Here is a 21,578-nt window from a genome sequence, read left to right as displayed (position 1 = left end):
TGTCTGCTTCAGAGATTTTCCAAAGGATATCCTGTAGTAGATAAATCATTTCATTAGGCCAGGTTCCCTGTTCAAACCAGGAAGCTGAGGGCCTGCCATGTAGGAAAACCCAGATAATGTTGTTATGGCTGTACTCAGAGCATTTGTAAATATTGTTGTCGGTGTCTTTCATGCAGGTTTCATCAAGATTGGATTTAAACATAGACAGGTTAATTATGTGTTTTAAAGCTTTGTTTATGGAGAGCTGTTAGGAAGACTGTGAAGTTTTAAATATTGCAATGACAGTTTTTCCCCCCAAATGTCTCCTCCAGTTGATCACTCCTCACGCCATCCGTGTGCAGACCCCTCCTCGGCACATCCCTGGTGTTGTGGAAGTCACACTGTCCTACAAATCTAAGCAGTTCTGCAAAGGAACACCAGGCAGATTCATTTACACAGGTAAGAACCACTGCACATGGTGAGCACAGAACTGCCTTGGTCTTGTGGGGTCTTTCCTCTTATCTTGTCTGTATAAAAGCATGTATTTTATTTTAAAATCTAGTTAAAGCCTGTTTTGTTTCTTCATTTTACCATATGTATGACCAAACATGGTGCTTTTATTATTGCATTAAGAATTCATCTAGGTGTCCATGTTGAATGGCAGGCTCTGTTGAAATAACTGGTTGGATACCTAAAGACGCCACATGAAAAATAAGAGAAGGGGAAAGAGGTGTAGCTAATCCTGAGTTTCTGGATGTTAAGCCACCTTCTTAGGGCTTGTTTGCTTTATGGAGTAGGTTTGTGCTTTCATGAACAGTACGTCTTTCCTCTAGCCTGTTCACGGCACTTGTATTACATACAGTTGGTAATTTTCATATTTAATTCTGGGTTGGTGCCTTCTTTCCAAGTATGCTGCATTTTTGTCCTCCCAAAACAGCCTTGGCACATGGATCTGCCTTGCGGCAAGAAGCTAGGGTTTCAGAGTGAATATGAATTCCCTCCCATCAGACAGAACCAGGCAGCATCTCTGTGGAATGACATCAAGTATAAAGGCTGAGTGCCCAACGTGTACGCTAAGAGATCCCTAGATTGTGAAGTGCAAACCGAACACCCACGGATCTTTTACAATTCACATTCTGTTACAGTAGGTCTAGGTAGAACCTGAGATCCTCTGTTTCTTAAGAGCCCCCAGGTGAGGCTGATGCTGCTGGTCAAAGAACCACAGGTGGAGTGCGGTTCTGAGCCCTCTGCTTAGTGTCAGTCACCCTTGGATAGTGGTAGCTGTCTCCACGAACTGGTCCCAGGTTTCCTTTTCCATTCAGTAAAAGACCACAAGGCCAGACTAAGTACAGAGCGGAAGTTGCTTTCACACAAAGAGATAACAGAGCAGTGAAGGGATAACAGTTAACAAATTGTAATTATAACCATACAATTAAGTGGATGAATTTTATTTTTCTGTGACATTTTACTTCAGAGCATCTTTCCCTTGTATTTCAATATTAGGAGTAAAACCAAACATACTTCTTAGTCACCCAGTTTCTCTCTGTCTGTCTCTCTCTTGAAATTGTAAAAACAATTAATGCATCCTGACCCTTGGAAATGCCTCCCAGCCCTTTAAACAAAATGCAGGTTTGGTGCCTGCCTGACGATTAGTTTTAGTTAATTGAAAATTATAGGATTGACCCAAGAGGAAAATTTTGTTTGCACTCCAATCACTTTTACAAATTAAGGAAAATTACCACAATTTTGTTTAGCTAAGGTTTCACACTGAGTTCAAGAAATTAGCTCAGCCATCCCAACAAAGTCAGCACTTTGTTAGTGAGCACTTGAAAAAATAATAGTCTATCTGGAGTTTTGTGGTGTATACAAACGAAGCATAGGGAAAGCTATGATGCTTTATAGAAGTAGGCCAAGTGTTTTTAATTAGGCTCATTGGTTCAGCGTAAGTTTTGAAGAACAATCAAACTAGCAGATTAGCTGTTTCTTTTAAAGCTAGGATTTCTTGCCATTCATTTTTCCCATGAGAACTTCCACATAGCAGTGTGTGTGTGTGTGTATGTGTGTGTGTGTGTGTGTGTGTGTGTGTTTTACAAGTCTCATTATGGGGCTGCAGGAAAAGGACCAATTGAAACTTCTGATACTGTAACATTCCCCAGCATCATTCCAATGGATGGGAGTTTTTCACAATGTTCCCCACTGAACTCAGTGTTCTGGAACATATTTCAAAACCACAGAGGCCAAATGTTTTCTCTGAGAAGTTTGGACTCTGTTTTTGGCCGAAAACATTAGCCCTCGCTGGCTGCTTATTTACTCAGCTATTAAGAACAAGAAAAGGAGAAGAAAAAGAAGAAAATGCTTGTGTGGTGGGAGGTACAGGAGGCAATCAGGCATGGTTTCCGCTTTGGTGACAACGTCCCTGCCCATTAATGGTTCCATTTTGTGGTCAGGTCTCATTTAGAAGAAATTATTTTTAATCAGTCTTCAACAAAATATCCCCTAGAGCCACCTGGCCATAAAAGTTAGAAAAAAAAATCACCCTCATTAAATGACTTAAGTTCTCAAAAGAAAAGAGCTAGGGATCCATCATTATTTGGAGTTTTTTTAAACACTAAAAAAAAAATTGCCATCAGTTTAAGAAATCACATCTTAGAAAATCTATATCACACTGGAATTAAGAAAAAAGTGTTGGATTTTCAAGTCTAGAAAAGTAGTTAAGGGTAAGAGCAATAAGTTGGCGCATATGCACATGTGTACATCTGTGGGAAATTTAAGGTATGAAAAAATGCTTCTGGTAATCTGGCCTCAAACTGTGGGCACCAGACAAGAAGCCTTGTTTTTTTTTTTTTTTTTTTTTTTTTTTTTAAGTATTCTAGGAGAGAGTTCTAACCTCTCCCCATATTGGAAAAATAAAAATCTGAAGAAATTGGCACAATGATTTCCCCTCTGGTATAGTTACTTGGCTGTTAACAGTTATTGTGACATCACATCATTTCTGACGAAAGGGAATCTGTGTTCATTGGTGACCTACACATGGACCTTTTGATCATTAGCATTAAATGCCTCTACCATGCGTTGCTTGTTCATGGCTGGGGCTACTGGCCTCTGTGATTTACTCAGTTTACCTCTGCTGTCACCACTTAATAGTAAGGGTATAGAGATGGCTCATAAAACCTCTCTGTTCTTTGTATCCAAACAACTGCTCAGATCATTGCAAATGTACAGCACCCCTCCTTTGTCCACCCACAGAAGTTCACACTTCATTTTCTTTAACATCTATAGTATTTCAAGATGTGAGGCTTGGTTTCCTGGATTGGGTGAGCTAACCCTCTTATTTGTTAGTGAAATATCACTTGGAATTTTTCCCTTGAAAAATATTATTGAGCTGAAAAGTAGCACCCCAAACTAAGGCCTTATTGCTGTTTTTAAAGTATGCAAGAGAGAGTTGGCATTTGTAGATGTAAATGTCTCTAAAAGTCCATAGCATTAAAAAGAAGAAAAAAGGCAGGAACAGCATAGCTTAATCTATACTAATAAAGGCAGACCTTTTGGGGAGGGAAGAATCTGACCAAGCACAGATTGCCTGCAAGCTGGCTCCCCTTGTAAGGATGGTAAGCAAGCATACATCTCTCCCTCATTGGTTCTTCAGACAAGAGACGCATGAGGAATCCATACCTGCTAATGTGCCATGCCCTTGTGTTTGTCCAATCAGAGTCACAGACTCTGGAAAGTGAATCCTGACTGGATTAGAAGCAGAAAAGCTCAATAGCACTTTCTAGATCTTACTTTATTGTGTCCAGTTATTGTTATGTAAATGTAGGGCAAGGCTGACTTTAATTTTCAATAAATGTTTTCTAAGAGAAGGAAACAAAAACACTGTCTAATCACAGGATTGATTTCAAAGCCCTATTATCATTTCTGGTCAGTCCAGTGGGAATTAAATCCACTATAACCTCACTGCCATGTAAGGGCTCTCCCTAATACCTTTATTATTCTCACAGCTTGTTTTCTTGCAGGTGTTACATCTTTAAGTGACTTGGATCTTTTAGAATCGTGATCTCTCCTGCTAAGCCCTAAGTAGCCTTGGAAGCTAATAAAAGACTCTTAGGCACCTTTAGCTGCTTCCTCAAAGTTTTTGTAGTTGGTTTTCCTGATAAGAAGCATCCAATTCCAAATGCATGTTTGCCTTCATTCTAGTTATATTTTCTGTAAGAATTTTCATATATTCTCGGGGAATATATGACTGAAAGAATGGGACACCAGGACCAGGTTTGAGCAGCCTAGGGGTACCCTGAAAGCTGTACACAACTTGACCCCCCAAAAGTTGGTGAAAACCCTGATGAATGATCATCTAACAACTCAGCTGTCTGGTTAGGTCACTTATCAGATCTTTTCTACCACTAACTTTTCCAATTCCAAACATTTTTCACCCAATTTCCTGTTCCTGTGGAAGGACTAACCCACATTCCTGTGTATTAGCCTGTGAACTAACTTCGAAATGAGAATTCTTCGTGGAAATACTTCCTGTTTGTACCTTGTGCCCAAAATAACTCCACATCCTTTGCCAGTGCATAACACATTGCTTTGCACATAGGAGGGGCTATTTTGTCTGCATATGCTCTGTGGAACTTGACAGCTTTTACTATGACTTTTAAGTTTTCCGTTTTTTCTCCCTATCCCTCTTATTTTCTTCTTGCTCTCCCATCTCTCCTATCTCCCTTTCGCCTTCCTCTCTCTTTTCTTTACTCCCCTCATCCGTTCCTCCCTCCCTCCTAAGGGGATAGTACCTTGCATACTGATTGACTGCTTAGGTTCAAGATGATGGATATAGACTGAATTCTCAGATCTACCATTTACTAGAGAGGTTATCCTTGGGACATCATATGATGCCTCTAAACCACAGTCACCTTATCTTTATAAGGAAATAATAATAATACCTTGCTGGGGTTGTTTTTAGGATCAGGGAAACATATGTAAAATTTTAGGATCACGGAACTGTATTTAGCATGAGGCTAGATACTAGTAGTTTCCATTAATAAATGGTGGCCATTATGATACATTCCTTTGTTTCTGAGTCCCTACCAGGAATAACTATTTTCCATGGATTGTTTATGATCCTCACCATCTTCCTAGAAATCTAAGAAACGTCTTTTGGGATTTTTAGTATCACAACTATAGGCATCAGTTTAAAGAAGCAAGTAACACCTGTCAACCCCAAATAAAAGGAGCAAAGTGTAAATAAAGTAGCAAGAAAAAGAAATGCATAAGTGTAAATGTAATAATTTGCTTAAAACAAATATTTTCGCAGGAATGCTTCACACAGCTAATATTTTAATCAGATACTCCTGATTTGTAAAGTTCTCTGGTGTCAACTTTTTTAGGGAACAACACATGCTTGTTCTCTTATTTCCATCTCAGCTCCTCCTCTGGAGGTCCTAGCAACAGGAGTACTGCCTGTCACCAACTCTCTTCAAAAGTATTTAGGTTATAATCAGCTTCAACTCCAGCTTCAAGAGTTTTCACCAGAAAGCTTTGTTTCTCATTCTTGGAAACCTCCTCCACAAAATGAAGGCTGCCACCTTGGGCTTGAACAAAGTCATCGGTTTTAGGGAGGAAGTGGAGAGTTTGCACCTAATGGATCTCCTGCACTTTAGCCTTTTCTTACATGAATTATTTGTCACAGCACGCTTCTGAAAAGCCACTTTCATGTCATTACCCTGCAGAGAAACCTTCCCTCTTTGCGCACTGTATGTAAGATGTAGCCCAAGTCCCGATGTTTGGCTCACTGTGCTCTCGGGCTAGGGCTTATGATGCTTCAGTCAAACCAGTTTCCTTGCTGTGCCTCCAGCTCACTTTAGCTACTTTGGACATGGTGATTCACCTGAAGGATCCAGTTCAAACTCTTACCTCTCTGAAGTGTTCTCTGATCACTGTGGTATAGTGGACAGAGCCCTGGGCTGATAGCAATGAGGCTTGCATCGTATGCCAGCCTTGCTACTCACTAGCTATGAGACAAGTTGCTTACGTGCTCCGGACTCCAGTCTCTTCATTGTGAAATGAGTCAGTTAGACTGACTTTGGTGCTCCCTGTGACTCATCTTGATTGACTGGGAGAGTCTCTGTCCTTGAATCTCTTTTGTCCCATGTGCTAAAACCATCCCATTCATCATTCACTTCCTTTTGTCCTTAGCTCTCTTGTTCTGTTCATAGGTAGACAAATCATAAAAAGTCCACAAGCTTCATGAAGAAAAAGAAACTCTTCCTCAATCTTATTTTATACACTATGTTGAAGCGATTTGGCTTAGCATTTTACTTGCAATAGGTGCTAATAATTGACATATTGCCCAGAATCAATGGGTCTTCATTGATTTTTTCCTCTGGATAACATGGAATGTAAATAAGAGCTGTTAATTAAGAATCTGTCCCTTTCTACTTGAAGTTTTACATGCATAGAACATAGTTTCTTTAAATGAAAAAATGAGATTTGGCTTATATTATGAATTTCATTTTCTTATCTGTAAAATGGAGCTATTTTAATAGTACCTTCTTCTAAGGAGTAAAAGGGTTAATGTATGTAATGCAATCCTGAGAGTACCTGGTCCTGTATGAGTGCTCCCCAAAAGTAAGTGAGAAAAGCAGATAGTGGGTATATATATTTTTGAAAATCCAAAGAATTTGTCATTAGAGTTTGATGTTATATATGTGTCAGCTTTGATTATGAGTAAAGACATTGTTTCTTTCTAGGCGTTAGAATAGGAATAAAAATACCTGTGTTCTGTTCTGATTTTACCACTTCCTTTTGTTACTTCATTCGTTCACCTCACAAATGTTTGTGGATTGCCTGTCCTATTCTAGGCAATGTTCTAAACCAGTTCTAGGCCAAGTCCTAAAACAGTGTTAAGCAAAACCAGACACAATCCCTGTTTTCTTTATTCTAAAGACTAAGAGGGAAAATGGGTGTTCATAAGTTTACTATTTCAAACCTGGTACATGTCCAGAAAGAAACAGTTCTTTTGATCAGCACATAATAAAGGAGCCCTGACCAGTCAGTTAGAGATATTTCTCTACAGGAAAAATTGCACGAGCTGAAGTTTGAAGGATGGCAAAGAGCTAACCCAACAACCAGTGAAGGGTGGGGGTAGCATGGGGTTAGGGAATGAGCCTTCCAGCAGAGGGAGCAAATGAGAAGGCCCTAGGTAGGAGGAAACACGGTACCTTGGACAGCTGTATTGCAGTGAGGCTGGAAAATCAAGAGGGAGGAGGAGCCTTCAGTGAGACAGAAGGCTGCGAGAAGTAGGCAGGGACAAGGGTATGCAAAACTTTATAAGCCATGGGGAGGAGTTTGGTTGTTATCTTAAGAACAATGGACAGTTTTGAAGTGTCTGAAACGACAGGTGGACGTGACCAGGTTTACATTTTGGGAACAAACTAACTCTGGCTTCAAGAAGCATAGAAGACCAGAATGTATCTTGGAAGGCCTCTTGGGAGGTCATTGCAGTAGTCTGGGAAAGAGATTTGGTGACTTTGATTTGGGTGGTAATCAGTGGAGATGGAATGGAGTGAGAGGAATCGAGGAATTTAACAGGAAAAATGGAAAGGACTTGATGGGTTAGATGTGGGGATGAGGGAGACAGAGGGGTTAAAGCTGCTAGATTTTTGTCTCCCTCAACTTAAGAGATGGTAGGGCCATCACTTTTCTGTGCATCCCAAGGATCTTGTGAGTATCAATGGAAAAAATGGCCATGAAAATATTTTGCATAGCGTAATATTCTATACATATGTTAATTGTTATAAAGACAAGCCTAAGCAAACTCAGAAAGAATTGGAGAAAGGAAGGCAAGAATGTGTTTTCTTTTTTGTCAGATTGTTTTCACTTAGGATTCAGCCGAAAGAGGCCTGGGTAATGAATACTTGACTAGCAGCTCTGCCTTAGCCATGTCCTAATTGGAATAGACCCAACAAGAAAGAAAAATTCACAGGCTGCTCCTGTCCACATGTCTTAAATATTACTCCAAGTGAACCATTTACACACAAAGAAAAGAATTCAAGGCAGAGGGAGTGTGTATTCTTTTTGCTTTTGTGATACAAAGGGTAGGTCCCAAGCCTCTCCTTTTTTTTTTGTTCACAAAATATGATTTTTCCCTGATCAGATGTACGCTGATGTGATCAGTGATTCTGGATCTGCTGGCATTTGTACAGTTAAATACTGTTGGTGTCATAATGAGAACAACAACAACAACAACAAAAGTCACTGAAAGTAACCATTGTACTTCCGTGACAGCTATAAAATGAGAGCCATTTCTGCAAAGAATAAAGCTGATCTGAAGGAAGCATATTATTTTGCATATTTTACGTATATACTTTCCAAGAAATGTGACCTTTATTTCCTATTTGGAGTGGAGTGTAATCAGGACTTGAGTAGCTAGTGTAACAGGATCATTAAAAGGGATATTTTCACTGACATTAGAGGTCTGAATGGCCACAAGGCCTTATATACAACCTTGGCTTTTTCCTGTCTACCCAGAGTTAATAAGTGATAAGGCCAGGAGAGAGATAAATCACAGAAATCCCTGTCCAAAGAAAACATATTGACTACAGCCAAGCAAATAACAGACCATAACCAACGGTCCCATTCATCATTCATGTAATAGGGATATAAAGTATTTCCTACCAATGAAACCGTACAGTAGGAAGAGGCAGATAAGCTGGCCCAATCTAAGGCATGAGATTTGGTTATTAAGGAACATGAACTATTTGTCACATGGCTTTAATCTTAAGATGTCTTGCCATTTCTAAACTATAAATTTCTGGTAAGGGATTAGAAAGCTATTAACAATAAAGGTAGGAATTGTGCTGTATATGTATTCTTGCCAATGTAATGCAACACTGTAAAGTTTTGAACCTCTAATCTTTTTAGTATGATATAACATGATTTGGTTTTCAAAGCCAATAAACTATTTGGTAGTGTTCAAGTTTTTATTTTTTTTTAAACCGAGCATCATGATAAATTAACCCTTCAGCTTTTGACTGTATATCTTGAAATTTTCTCAAATATTGTGGAATAGGAGGAGGAAGCGGAACTCTAAATTTCTTTTCCTCTTTTCCTAAGATGTATTCCAAATGTTTGATGGAGGATTATTCGTTTTACTTATCTGTGTTTGCAGTGATGTGGATGCCAGTCTGTTCATTGTTAAAGTTAACGAAGAGACGTGGGTCCCGCTAGGGCATTCACTTTTGTTTTTCATTCTTTATTGCAAAGTTATGCATATTGATTTCAGATCATTTAGGAAGCACCAATAAAACATAATTAAAATAATATTGAAATTGCTTACATTCCTACCAGTTTCTTATAACATAAACACTCAATAAATGTGAGCTATTAATATTGTTTAATGATATATATTTTGCAGTATTTTTCCTATGCATATATCTGACTTATTACCGTAATAGTTATATCTTACATCATATTATCTTTTTTCATTTGAAAATACATAAATATCAGGGAGTTATGAATTTAAAACAATTTTTCGTCATTGATAATCATCTTATGCCCCAGCAGAACCTTATACTGAGATATATCATTATCTTCATGTTAAAGCATAGCCCCCTGGAATTTGGTTTCTCCTCTCTTTTTCTTTCTGAAAAACCCACAGCACAGGGTCAGTAAGTCCTACACCAGGATTATTTGGGGCCAGTATCTGAAATTTATCAGCCATCACCAACTGAGTGGGTGTGTGTTGCTCCAAGGACCCAGTGTCCTGAGAGCTTGGGAGCGGCTCCCAAAAGCATTTAGCTATATAGTGTGGCACTGCTTCTGTTTTCAAGCTGAACAACCTCCAAGGTAAATGAATTCCATAATCATGCTCCCCTGCTTCCCGGGACGCACCACGTGCTGTGCTTTTTATAAGTTAGTTAAAATGGAACTCATCTAAAACCCTAACGATATCTAAAATGTAATCAAATCCAAAATTGTAACAAAAAATGGGTAAATGTAGGTCCCTCTCTGATCCTCCGTAGGCCAGCAGCATTTCTTGCTAGAGCTTTGAGCTCCTCCTTTCTCTCCCCTCTCTTCTGGTTTTCCACTTCAGTGGGCTTTTAACATTTGTTGACTTTTCTCCTGTTGTTCTCTCCTATTCCACACCTTTTTTCACACTAACTCTATCTTTTTCTCTCAGTCTTCTTGTTCTCTACAATTACTAAATGTAAAGCAATCGCCACCCCCACCCCCCGGCGCCACCCCTGAGAATCTGTGTAAGACAAGCTCTATTATTAGCCTATTTTTAACACCAAAAAACTCAGGTGAAGTGACTTCCTGGGTTATTTAGTAAGTGGAGGAGCCAGGACTTACTTGGACCCTGGTGAAGGGTACCAGAGCCTGCACTGAGTAAGCCTCCTGGCATGCTACTTTACCTTGTTAATTTATGGAACTACCTGATTCCCTGAAATGAGGTTGTTGGTGATGGGAGAGTGGCAGGTATTTCTAGGACACGTGAGTTCTGACAGGAACTGGAGCCTTAAATATTTTAACCAAATTATATAATTGTGAACATAATCCATACTTATATGGAAGATTTTTAAACTACAAAAAAGTATGAAATAATGATTATCCATTATTCCATCCCTCAGGGATAATCACTGTTAATGTTTTTGAGTACTTACTTCTAATATAGAAACCATATAGAAGGAAGAGACAGATAAGCTCTCACAATCTAAGGTATGAGATTTGCTTATTAAGGGACATGAACTATTTATCACATGGCTTTAATCTTTAAGATGTGTTGCCATTTCTAAATTATAAATTCTGGTAAGGGATTAGAAAGCTATTAACAATAAAGGTAGGAACTGAGCTGTATATGTATTCTTGCCAATGTAATGCAACACTGCAAAGTTTTGAACCTCTAATCTTTTTAGTATGATATAACATGATTTGGTTTTCAAAGCCAATAAACTATTTGGAAGTATTCAAGGGTATTCAAAGAAGGTACTAAAAAATACTTCTATATTTTTATCAGCGAGTCACAATAGGTTTATATAGTTTTGCATCCTGCTTTGTTGTTTATATTATACACTACATATTTCCTCTTTTAGTTCAAATTCTCCCTGAACGCATTTTGGTGGGTGTATAATAGTCCATCTGATGGCTGCACCATAATTTGCTTCATCATTCCTTTGTCATTGGACAGCCATATCTTGTCTTTTTTTAAGAATTTTTAACATCAGCTATGCCAGAATATAGTGTAATTCTAAATATATGGTGTTCTCCCTTTTTTCTAGTGAAGTTTTGGGCTTCCAGGGCAAGTTAACCATATACATATTTATAGATACCAATACATTATCAAATGTCTACTTACAATATTTCACATATAAATTTTGTTACTTGTACATATCTAATATCACATACATAATTTACAACATTTACAAATACAACTTCTGCATTTTGGGTTTCCACCATTAATCAAACTTTTTCTAGTCATTTTTTCTATCAGTTTTTTGAAAAAAATCAAAGCCAGAGCCATTTTTCTCCCATTATAATCTCTTCTAAGTTGTTTGTGATACACCTCTTTTTAAATCTATGCATGGTGCTTTCACTGGAAGTTTTTTTTCTAAGCCGTAAGTAACCATTAGCAATATTTTAAAAACCGATATTTAAAAGGCTTGTTTTGAGGAATATTTGTAGTGATAAGAGGTTGAGCTCCTTAAAAAGCTACTATATTTATATTAACTTTCTAATCCTTTTTGTCTTAACTGACTTCTGCACCTCTGTAAGCATTAATAAACCACCATTGATTATGATTATTTCATGCCCCTACCAATGTAAAGTAACATAATTGAGAAAGCATCTTGCTTTAAAAATACTCAAATATTTAATGAGAGAACTTTTTTTGGAGGGCAGGGGATCTGCGCATATATAGTTCAGCACGCTGATATTTATTTCCCATTGCTGGGTCCTCCACCCTGTGCAATCCTTGGTATGAGTTGAATTATCTATACCACAAGTCAGATATTTTTGACTTGAATAAAGTAGGCTTACCCTTTTATGTGGACCTCATATTATTCAAGGTACTGAAAGTGCAGGTGGAAACCATCCCATTAATATCAGGCCTGAGTTTTTCTGCAGTATCTCTCAATGGTGAGAGGTAGACAGAAACTGGCACTCCCTAAATCATGAGCAGAAACAACAACAGAAGAGCAGACTTCCCCTCATACCCACTGCTGTTCAACCTGGCACATGTAATTGTTCATCTTTTTCCTGTTAACATCAACTGTGGTTAACTTCTTTACATCACAGGTGGAAGGCCTGACTTGCTAGGCATAGCCACCTGGGATCAGCCTCGGTGGTTAGCTGCAGGAAGCACCAACTCCCAGTCAATATGGAGTTAATTTAGATCTTTGTTTAATGCCAAAAATATATTCACATTTAAATATCTGCACAAAATATGGCCTTCCCAGTCATTCTACACACGTTCATCATTTCCTTTTAGTTTTAATTGATTTTTTAAATAGTCAATGAGGCCAGGATGACTCTTTGCGCTTGTAGGGAGGTTTAGATGAAGGAGTGTCTCTGAATAATCTGTTTTCAGCAAGCTTGTAATTCTCATAATTCTCTACTTTTTTAAGACTAGAAAAATGAAACATTTGCACTGGTTAGCTCAGAAGACACAGGAGGGTTATCTAAAGGTTTAGAAATTTTCCTTAATAAAATTACTAGCATCAGAGCAAAAAAATTGTTGTGACTTACTGGAATGTTCTATATCAGGGGTCAAAGTACAGGCCTGACTACTGACACTATGTGTCTCTTCTTCATCTTAATGTTTGTAGAAAAAAGTAAATTTACTTAAATGCATTTTTATAGTTGACAAAACCTTTCTCATTCATCAATTCCTTTTTGTTCTTTATGAGGAAAGACAGGTATTTTTAGCCCCATTTTCAGGTGTAAAAATGAGGTGTAGAAAGAAGTGGTTCACTTATGGTCATTTAAGCCATCTAGTGATGGGTCTGATATCAGATCTGTATTCCTCTAACTAGTTGATTATACCTTTCAATATCTTAGATTTTTATACCTACCAAATGGACTTATCCCAGTTTTACTCCACTTTTTAGTTTTCTATGAACATAATTCACTAGTTAGACTGGGGGCTTCTAGAACCTCAAGCTGCCTTCCCAGGATTGACACTTTGAGTACATGTAGTTCTTTTATTTTATTGACAGCACTATCACCAGCTAATACAATCTGAATTATTTCTTTGCTTCCTTGTGTGTAGCCTGTGTCTCTCACTAGAATATAAGCTTCCTGAAGACTGTGTCCTTGTCTTTCTCAACCAGTGTATTCACAGTGCCCAGCACGGAGTGAGACGCAATAAATATTAGTCAAATCAATGCATTAAAAAATGTGTGAAGGAATGACTGACAAATGTGACCTTAAATATATGGGATGTGAGTCTTCAAGATAATCTAGTTGTCCAAGTTGTTGATGTCTTTATAGATGGTGAAAACAAGGCTTACAGAGTTTTAAAGACTTGGCTAAAGTCCCTCAGTTAGTGGTAGATATTTACACCAGATTCCATTTCTTCCACCTATCAGCCAAGAGCTTGTCTCCACACTACGTATCTTCTCCTTAGGCTCACCTAGTTATAAAGAAACTGTATGACTATAGATCTCTAGAATCATGACAGATCCCAGTTTGAATCCTGGCCCAAATTCTTGCTAGTTTCTTAACCACTCTGAGACTCCATTTTCTCATCTGCAAAATGGACTGCTATGAGGATTTGATAAGGTCATGCATATAAAAAGCTTAGTACAGTGCATGGCATATGGTAAGTGCCTGATTAGTGGATCTTATCAAAAGAGCATCCAAGAGAACAGTTGCCTGTAATTTTGAGTTTTAGAGATGGAAAGGTCCTCAGAGATAGCCTGGACCAATCCTAACATTTTGTAGAGGAGTCAGCTGAGGCTCAGATGAGGGAAGGGTCTTTCCCAAACCAACACAGGATGAATTTGCTTACAAAACCAGAGCAGATCACAGATAAATGGATTTACTAATTACTTTGTGAATAGATTCCCAAGTATGCAAATATATAAAAACATAAAATTTTTGAATGTATATGAAAATCAATCAACAAACATCACCATGGTCATTTGATAAACTCTCTTTAATTCTCTAATTTCATGAATCTTTCAGTAAACTCTCAAGGAAAGGGTGAGGTGGTATAGATGCTTAATGCTTAATTCCTTGGACCTTCCAATATGTGATATGTTTACAAAAAGGGTGTCATGGACACCATTATTCTGATTTGTTTACATGCTTTTCTGTCTGTTGACAAAAAAGAAGGGGGTTTTCTTGACCTCTGCGTAAATCAAAGCCCCACAGAAAAGCCAAGTGCCATTTTCACCATGGGTGAAGTGGAGTTACGCAATTTAAGGGCATGTCGTTTATCTCATCTTCTTGTGGGAGCCCAGTGTAAGAGCAGGGCATGTCAGACACCAGCACATTGTTGGAAGACCTCATTGGAACTGGTGGATCATATTCCCTGGGTCCATTTGGGGAGGGACTTAGTGGGGTCCCCCCAAATATACTGTCCCCTGCTGCACTCTTGTAATCTAATGCCCAGTGGAGACTTTTGGTGAAATTCCCTCTTGGCCACAAAACGTCTGTGGACCCTCCTTTGTGCCTCAGTCCCCTGGTGGTCCTTGAGGAGATAAGATGTAAAAGCCTTTATTCGGTGATCTTCTGCTTAGTGGGTTTAGAGGCAAATCATCAAGGGCCAATGAGAGAGAAATACTTGCAAGATGATGGTCATCAGGGATAAGATTAAAACTTGCCTGAGAAGAGATCTGTGCTGTGTGCCTGGCCCAGTGAAGTTACTGTTTGTTTGATACCCGACAGGCAGATTGACTGGCTTGCGATGAATGAGTCCAGAAAGTGTTGTTAGGATTATACTGCAGTTAGAGGTGAGGAGGGTATCATTCAAATTTTCCGTGGCATATCCCAATTCATAAAAAAATTAGCCGGGTGCGGTGGCTCACGGTTGTAATCCCAGCACTTTGGGAGGCTGAGGTGGGTGGATCACAAGGTCAGGAGATTGAGACCATCCTGGCTAACACAGTGAAACCCTGTCTCTACTAAAAATACAAAAAAGTAGCCGGGCGCAGTGGCGGGCGCCTGTAGTCCCAGCTACTTGGGAGGCTGAGGCAGGAGAATGGTGTGAACCCACGAGGCGGAGCTTGCAGTGAGCCGAGATTGCGCCACTGCACTCCAGCCTGGGCAACAGAGCAAGACTCCATCCCCCCCCCAAAAAAAAAAATCAACATTGTATTATATAAGGGATTTCTGTTCTAAACCTTATTTGGGGCTTGTATTAGGATTCAGAGAAAAGATTTTGTTTTCAGGCCTTCCTAAAAAGGCACTCAATTATTGGTGAAAAGCCAAAAAGGGCCAGTTGTCCATTGATGCTACAGGTAATGAGTAGAGTAAAAAGTAAAATATATCTATTCCCCTTTTCCAACTGCAGCTAATTAAGGGTAGCTCATTTAAGAACAGACCTAATTTAATCTCTAATATAAGTATTCAATTAAAGCTGTTCCCACTGCTTTCTTCTCAGAAGGCTGCTTTATACATTTATATATGATGCACTTATGGTGTGAATCCTTCTAAGGATCCAGGTGGTAACAGAAAAGTGCTTTCAGGACTTCATAATTGCCCAAATTAAATAATATGTATGTAAATGGGGATTGGGGTATAAATTGTGCACTGCAATGCTATAAGGAATTGAGCCCCTATATCCTGCTATCTTTCAGCCAACCAGAATAAAGTATGCCCCATTTTATTCTATACTACTTAGAATAGTTTATTGCATTATTAAGTACATGTTACAAGAAGCACATTGTTGTTTAAGACTCATTGATTTAAGTAGAACTATTCTTATAAAGTTCCATAGGCTTTTACATAAAAAGAGAAGAGCTCATATAAAATTATAAAACCTTAATGTAATAAAACAGCCTATAATACAATATTCTCCCATTTTCTAAAGAAATCACCAAAAATTTTTAATGAGTTTATTAGAACTACTGTTTGTGCATCCTGGGATGTCATGTCTAATTAGACTTAATGGATTTAAGTATTTTTTTAATGAAATCTCTAGCTTCACTTACCAGGATTATATTCCTTGTCCTCCTGCCCTTAAAATGATTTTACTTTATTTTTATTTTGGGTGGCATTAAAAAGAAATGAAAGACTATGATTCTGCCTCATTCTCAGATGGATATAGTGAAAAATACAGTGCTTATTATGAAGTTAATGTGAATTACCATGTAATTACCACTGGCTGCACTGTAATGATTATTTAGTTACCACTGAGCATTCTCTGCCAAATAACACACATTATTTCATAGGAAGCATAGAATTAACTCAAGTCATCCCGGAACTCGGGGAGAGAGTATATTCCTGATCTCTTTCGTTGAGTGTAGGCGCTGCTAATGTTAACATCTAAATAATCAAGCTTGGAGCAAACCGACAGCAGAACAGGATATGAGTTTCCATGATTTGATTTGCTGATGTTTTAAACACTTAGCAGGAGACAGCTATAGAAGCCAATTAAATCTCTCCAAGGTGCATAGAGTTATCTCCTTTGTGAGAAACAATTTAAGGGAATTGCATTGGCCCTTTAACTGAGGGGAGAAAAAGCATTAGGAATGAAATTTCAGATGCAAAGTGCTGATCAATCCTGCCTCCTTTTGTGTTTTTCAGCTTTGTGCTGTTTGGGCTGTTGCTATTTTAAAGGATTTGCACTTTTATTTTGCAAGCACAGGGTTATGTTAAACTTTTCTTTGGCTATTGATTATGACGTGCTTTAAACAAGGCATTGTGTCTAAAAGAGTAAAACAAAAACAAAAACAAAAAACATGTCAGTACATTCTGTCCCTTTCAGATACTGCATCTTATTTAGTGTACCGGAATTCCCAGTTTAAAGTAATCACAAAATTTATGGAGAAACGGATAAAAAAGGTTGTAAAATATCGATTTGAGGAAAATAATAACACAACTCATCTATAATAAGAAGAAAAATGAAGCAATAATTCAGGGGGTATCGAGCGGCTTGCTGCTGGGAGTATTGATCCAGTCCTGTACGGTATAAGATCGCACCTGAGATTGCTCTGAAAGAAAGAACAGCATTCCTTCGCTCATTATTTCTTAGATACTATCGCCTTGTTACATGGGTCCTGCAGAGTTGGAATAGTTGCGGCTGGGAGAGTGGGACCTGCAATAATAATAATAAATAAATAAATAGCTCAGAAATCTATATTGCCTTAAAGCCACCATGCCTGGTCTTAATAACACATTGGCTCTGGTTTTATAAGTTCTTCATTGCCTTATAGTAGCTAATGACAATTCCTATGTTGTGTGGTTCATTTAGGGGCCGAACAGATCTTCATCTTATATAATGGGTTCTCATGTTTGGAAGGAATTCCCGTCTTGGCTGTTGTATTTCTTGTTAAGTCACTAAATTGAAAACAATACATTTATGCCACGTTGGGCCGTGGAAAATGTTGGCTTTTGCTTTAATGGGTCATTGCTTTACATTTTAAGACAATTTTTGGACTCAGCAGGACTATGATGGTTCCTGAGCAAAATCTTTAAATAAATTTGGCCTGAAACTTTGAAATTCAAGTTCACAAGTCATGAATTTCTGATTTGTGATAACCGTGAATTTATTAATTCACCTATAATTTTTAAAGTCTTAAAGGACAAATCTACTTGGCGATGTACTATCATCACAGTGAGGCCTTAAAATGGCAGACTGTATTTCATTCCCGAAGAATTCTCAGTTCTTTTCAGACTTTAAGATGATCTTACAAGTAGTATTGAGGAAACATGAATATTTTGCTCTAACGTTATTGTTTTTTTGGAGGGGAGGGTGCAATAATATTCAAATTCCAATTTAATTAAAACATTTTGAATAGCTATTATGTTCCAGGCATTTTCTATGTTCTGTGACTCAGAAAGGTGAGGTTCTTGCCCCCAAGACACCTGTATTCCAGTGAGAGAAGGAAGGCAATACACAAGGAGGCAGAGAAGATAATAATGAGATTGGCAAAAGTGTTAAGAAAGAAATAGGGAGGATGATCTGGTACAGTGCAATGAGGGGAGCTAGAGGACTTCTTTAGACAGCCATGTGTACCTTAGAATTTGTACAGTATACAAATGGATAGCACTGTAAGCCCTCACAGCATCACCCAGGGTACACTTGTTTTTATTTCCAAGCATCTGTGGACTTTCCCCAGTGCTCACACTATGCTATCATTTGCCCAGAAGATTCACCCTCCCTATCCCATCCCCATCCCATCCCCCAGCCACTCTGTGATCATTATCTAGAAATATGAGCTGTACCAGCTGACTATGTTCTCAGCAGATCAAGCTTCCTGAAATTTCAATAAGCATTGATTCATGTCATTGTAGCAGATCCTTGAAATTGTTGTTTCTGTAATATCTGTCTCTCCCTTTCTGATTCTAAAAGAAAAAAAATAGGTCCATGGAACAAGAGGCTTATGCCTGGTGTCAATAAAGGTGAATAGAGGGGGAAGGATGGAGAAGCAGAAAGAATAAGACATCTAACTATCAAGACTAACTCCCAAAATAGCTTTCAATAAACTGCAAAGCACACCCCTCCTTCTTTATCCACATAGTAAGATTGAAAGTCATCACTGAGTCTTAAACTGTGAATATTGAAATTGTGAGATGTATGGTACGTTTAGTGGAGACGTTGGTGAAGTGCACAAGTCATTTTAACTTTGTCTTTTAATTTTCAAGATTTATTGGTTCCAAGGGAAGAGAATATTTATAAGTGTTTTAGGTATTCACAAAACATGTAGTTGCCAAACAGTGCAAAGAATGAAAAGAAATCATCACTATGAAGCTGGATGATTCAGGAAATGTGGTGATAAATATGGGAGTGACAACATATTATCTCAGCCTTTTCTAGCTCCACATTTTTGAGTCATGATTATCAAGTGTATCACTGCAGGGAGTATGCTAAATCAGTTTGGAGCTAGAGGAATTTTAGTTTTAAAAGAATAACCATGCCATGTTTGGGAAGTACAAATACAATAAATGATGTCATCTCAGTTTGAATAAATATATATTGCGTAATTTGCTTCTGTCTTTTAATTTCTCATAATGAAAAGAAGGTGGCAAGCAACATGAAAGCAATTAATTGCAACAATGATTACTTAGCTTCTTAGTGCCTGAATTAAAAAGAACATTAAGATTACTTTTCTAATAGCTCATATGTTTTTTTTAAAAAAGTCATTGATGTTTTATAAAGGGCAGGTATGTTTGAATTGTCCTAAAATACTAGTTTTTCCCTTGTGGGTGAACAGATTTTCAAAAATCAACGGTTGGCCATTCTGTTTCATAGTGTAGTCTCAAATTCAGGAAGATAAATGTCATATCCTAGCGAATCTACTGTAATCCTTCTCTGTTGTGTGCTTCTTTTAATTTGAGACAGGCTGATTATTGAAATACAAACTTGTGACTGTCACTGTGATTTTCTTACGTGTATTAAGTCCTCTCTCATCAGCCCAGAACTTTGTATTCAGCAGTACCCAGTAGATGTTGAGTAAATGAATGGATCAAGAGTCAAGACCTTGCCCTCTGGCCATAGAGAGATTACATTATCATTTAAACCTCTATTTTCTTACCTCAATAATGGAGAAAATAAATAAGCATATCTTCTTCACTAGTTTTTTGTGACAATTGAAACAATACGAGTAAAGTACTTGGCACATTATAAATGGTGCACATGAAGAACTCAAAAAATGGTAGTTATTATTAAAGACTTTAAATAGTTCTCAATCTGTGATTATCTCAGAATTTACTTCCATTTGGTTTACAAGTGTATTTCCAGTGCCTTGTACTATGCCTGGTCTAGAAGATGCTCAAAAAGTGCTTGCTGAATGAACAAAGCCCCCGATTCTTATTAATAAATAACAAACAGCTACTGCTGCTAACACTCACAAAGCACTTACTCTACCACACACTGTTTTAAGCATTCAACATATTTTTAGACATCTAATCTTAAAAACAACACTACAAGACAGGTACTATTATTATCGCCATATTACAAACGAAGAAACTGAGTCAAAGAGGTGTTCAGCATTTGCTCAAGGTTATGCAACTAGAAAGTGGCAAAGGCAGGACTTTTACACAGGCAGACTGGCTTCAGAGTCCAGGCTCTTGTGCGTGTAACATGATCTTCAGTATTTAGGCACAAAGGTAATGGAAATGTTGCACTGTGCCCCATTTATTCATTCAACAAATATTTATTAATCATCCTCAGTATGTTAGTTACTGGAGATACCATGTACATAATGTGCATAACGTGCAAAGATGTGCATAATCCCTGCCCTCATAGAAATTATAGTCTAACAAGTCTGATTTCCTCAAGTTTCAATTTGTTCCATACTTTCCTCAGTGACTCTTGTAATGAGAGACAGTTAAAGTCTGACTTGATGCAGTAGAAGGGAGGCTATAAACATTTGCAGGAAGGAGAGTGCAGGGGTAAGCCTACAAGGGAGACAGTTAGGGTGGTATTGTACTGATCATTATGGGTTACCCAGCAGACAGCCCACCTTCCCTTTAGGATGTATGCAGGTAGCATGCCTTTTGAAGCCCTGGATGCCACTGAAGCCCTTTTCTCCTCTCAAATTTTGTAAGTAGATGTGTGGTCTTGCCATCTGTACCACCACACTGACATCTGGGTCCAAAGCTCCTGGCTCAGCCTGTGAAGGGTGATGGGGTATTTGGAATGAGCCCACTTTCTTTTTTTTTTCAGCATGAGGGTCAGAAGTCATGTTAGGCTCCACTAACTTTGTCTTTTATGTTCAGTGCCTCAACTTCAAGGCTACAGGAATTAGTGCCCATGTGTCCACATTTTAAATCTGTGGTAGAATGTCCTAAATCTATAGGCACACACAAACCATGGCACATGCATAAATTTCACACTGCTCTGCTTGTCTCTCCAGTTTGAATTTGCCCTCTTCATTATTTAGTTAATTCATTTATTCGTTCTTTCATTCATTCATCTATTTCTTTATTAAATGTTTACTGAGGAATTAAAAAAAAAAGGCAGCTGCAAGGATAGAGTTTGCATGTTAGGCACCACAAGCACAATGACTGGCAGAGAGTTAAAGTCCTGTAATGGTTGTCAGATAAGTGGATTGATGAAGGAATAAAAAAGGAATTCGAAAACCATTACATTTATACTTCAAGAGGTTATTTTTAATCAGGAATGGATTCAAGTAAAATATTCTAAGTAATTTTTGAAGAATGAGTAAGTTACTCAATTTAAAAAAATAAACGGGGCAAAAGAAAAAATCAAATTTGTCCCAACAGAGTTCAGTGATTTTACAAAATAAATCCATTGATCTAGACTCTCCCAGTTTTGTCTGCCTCTTCCTGTGATTACGGGTCAAGATGACTGATTACCCTGGGAAACGCACTATAGACTATCTCATAAACAGGAAAAAAAAAAAAATCTCACACTTGGTCAGAAGGCAGCCCAAACGCTTCATCTCCAGAGGCTGGGAAAGTTGATCTGTGGTTGAGAT

General features: G+C 38.1%; 1 protein-coding gene across 7 annotated transcripts in view; it reads left to right on the top strand.

The window, feature by feature from the left end:
• Positions 1-21,578, top strand: part of EBF1 (EBF transcription factor 1) — a 400,425-nt gene that overhangs the window by 319,435 nt on the left and 59,412 nt on the right. For all 7 annotated transcript variants that reach the window (XM_063724363.1, XM_063724362.1, XM_063724364.1 and 4 more), the window contains exon 10: positions 312-438. In XM_063724363.1, coding sequence (XP_063580433.1) covers positions 312-438 — 127 coding nt within the window. The remainder of the gene's footprint in view (positions 1-311; positions 439-21,578) is intronic.

The sequence above is a fragment of the Pongo abelii genome, chromosome 4, assembly GCF_028885655.2.
Source record: "Pongo abelii isolate AG06213 chromosome 4, NHGRI_mPonAbe1-v2.0_pri, whole genome shotgun sequence".
NCBI lineage: Eukaryota > Metazoa > Chordata > Mammalia > Primates > Hominidae > Pongo > Pongo abelii.
This window is presented reverse-complemented; position numbering and strand designations above follow the sequence as displayed.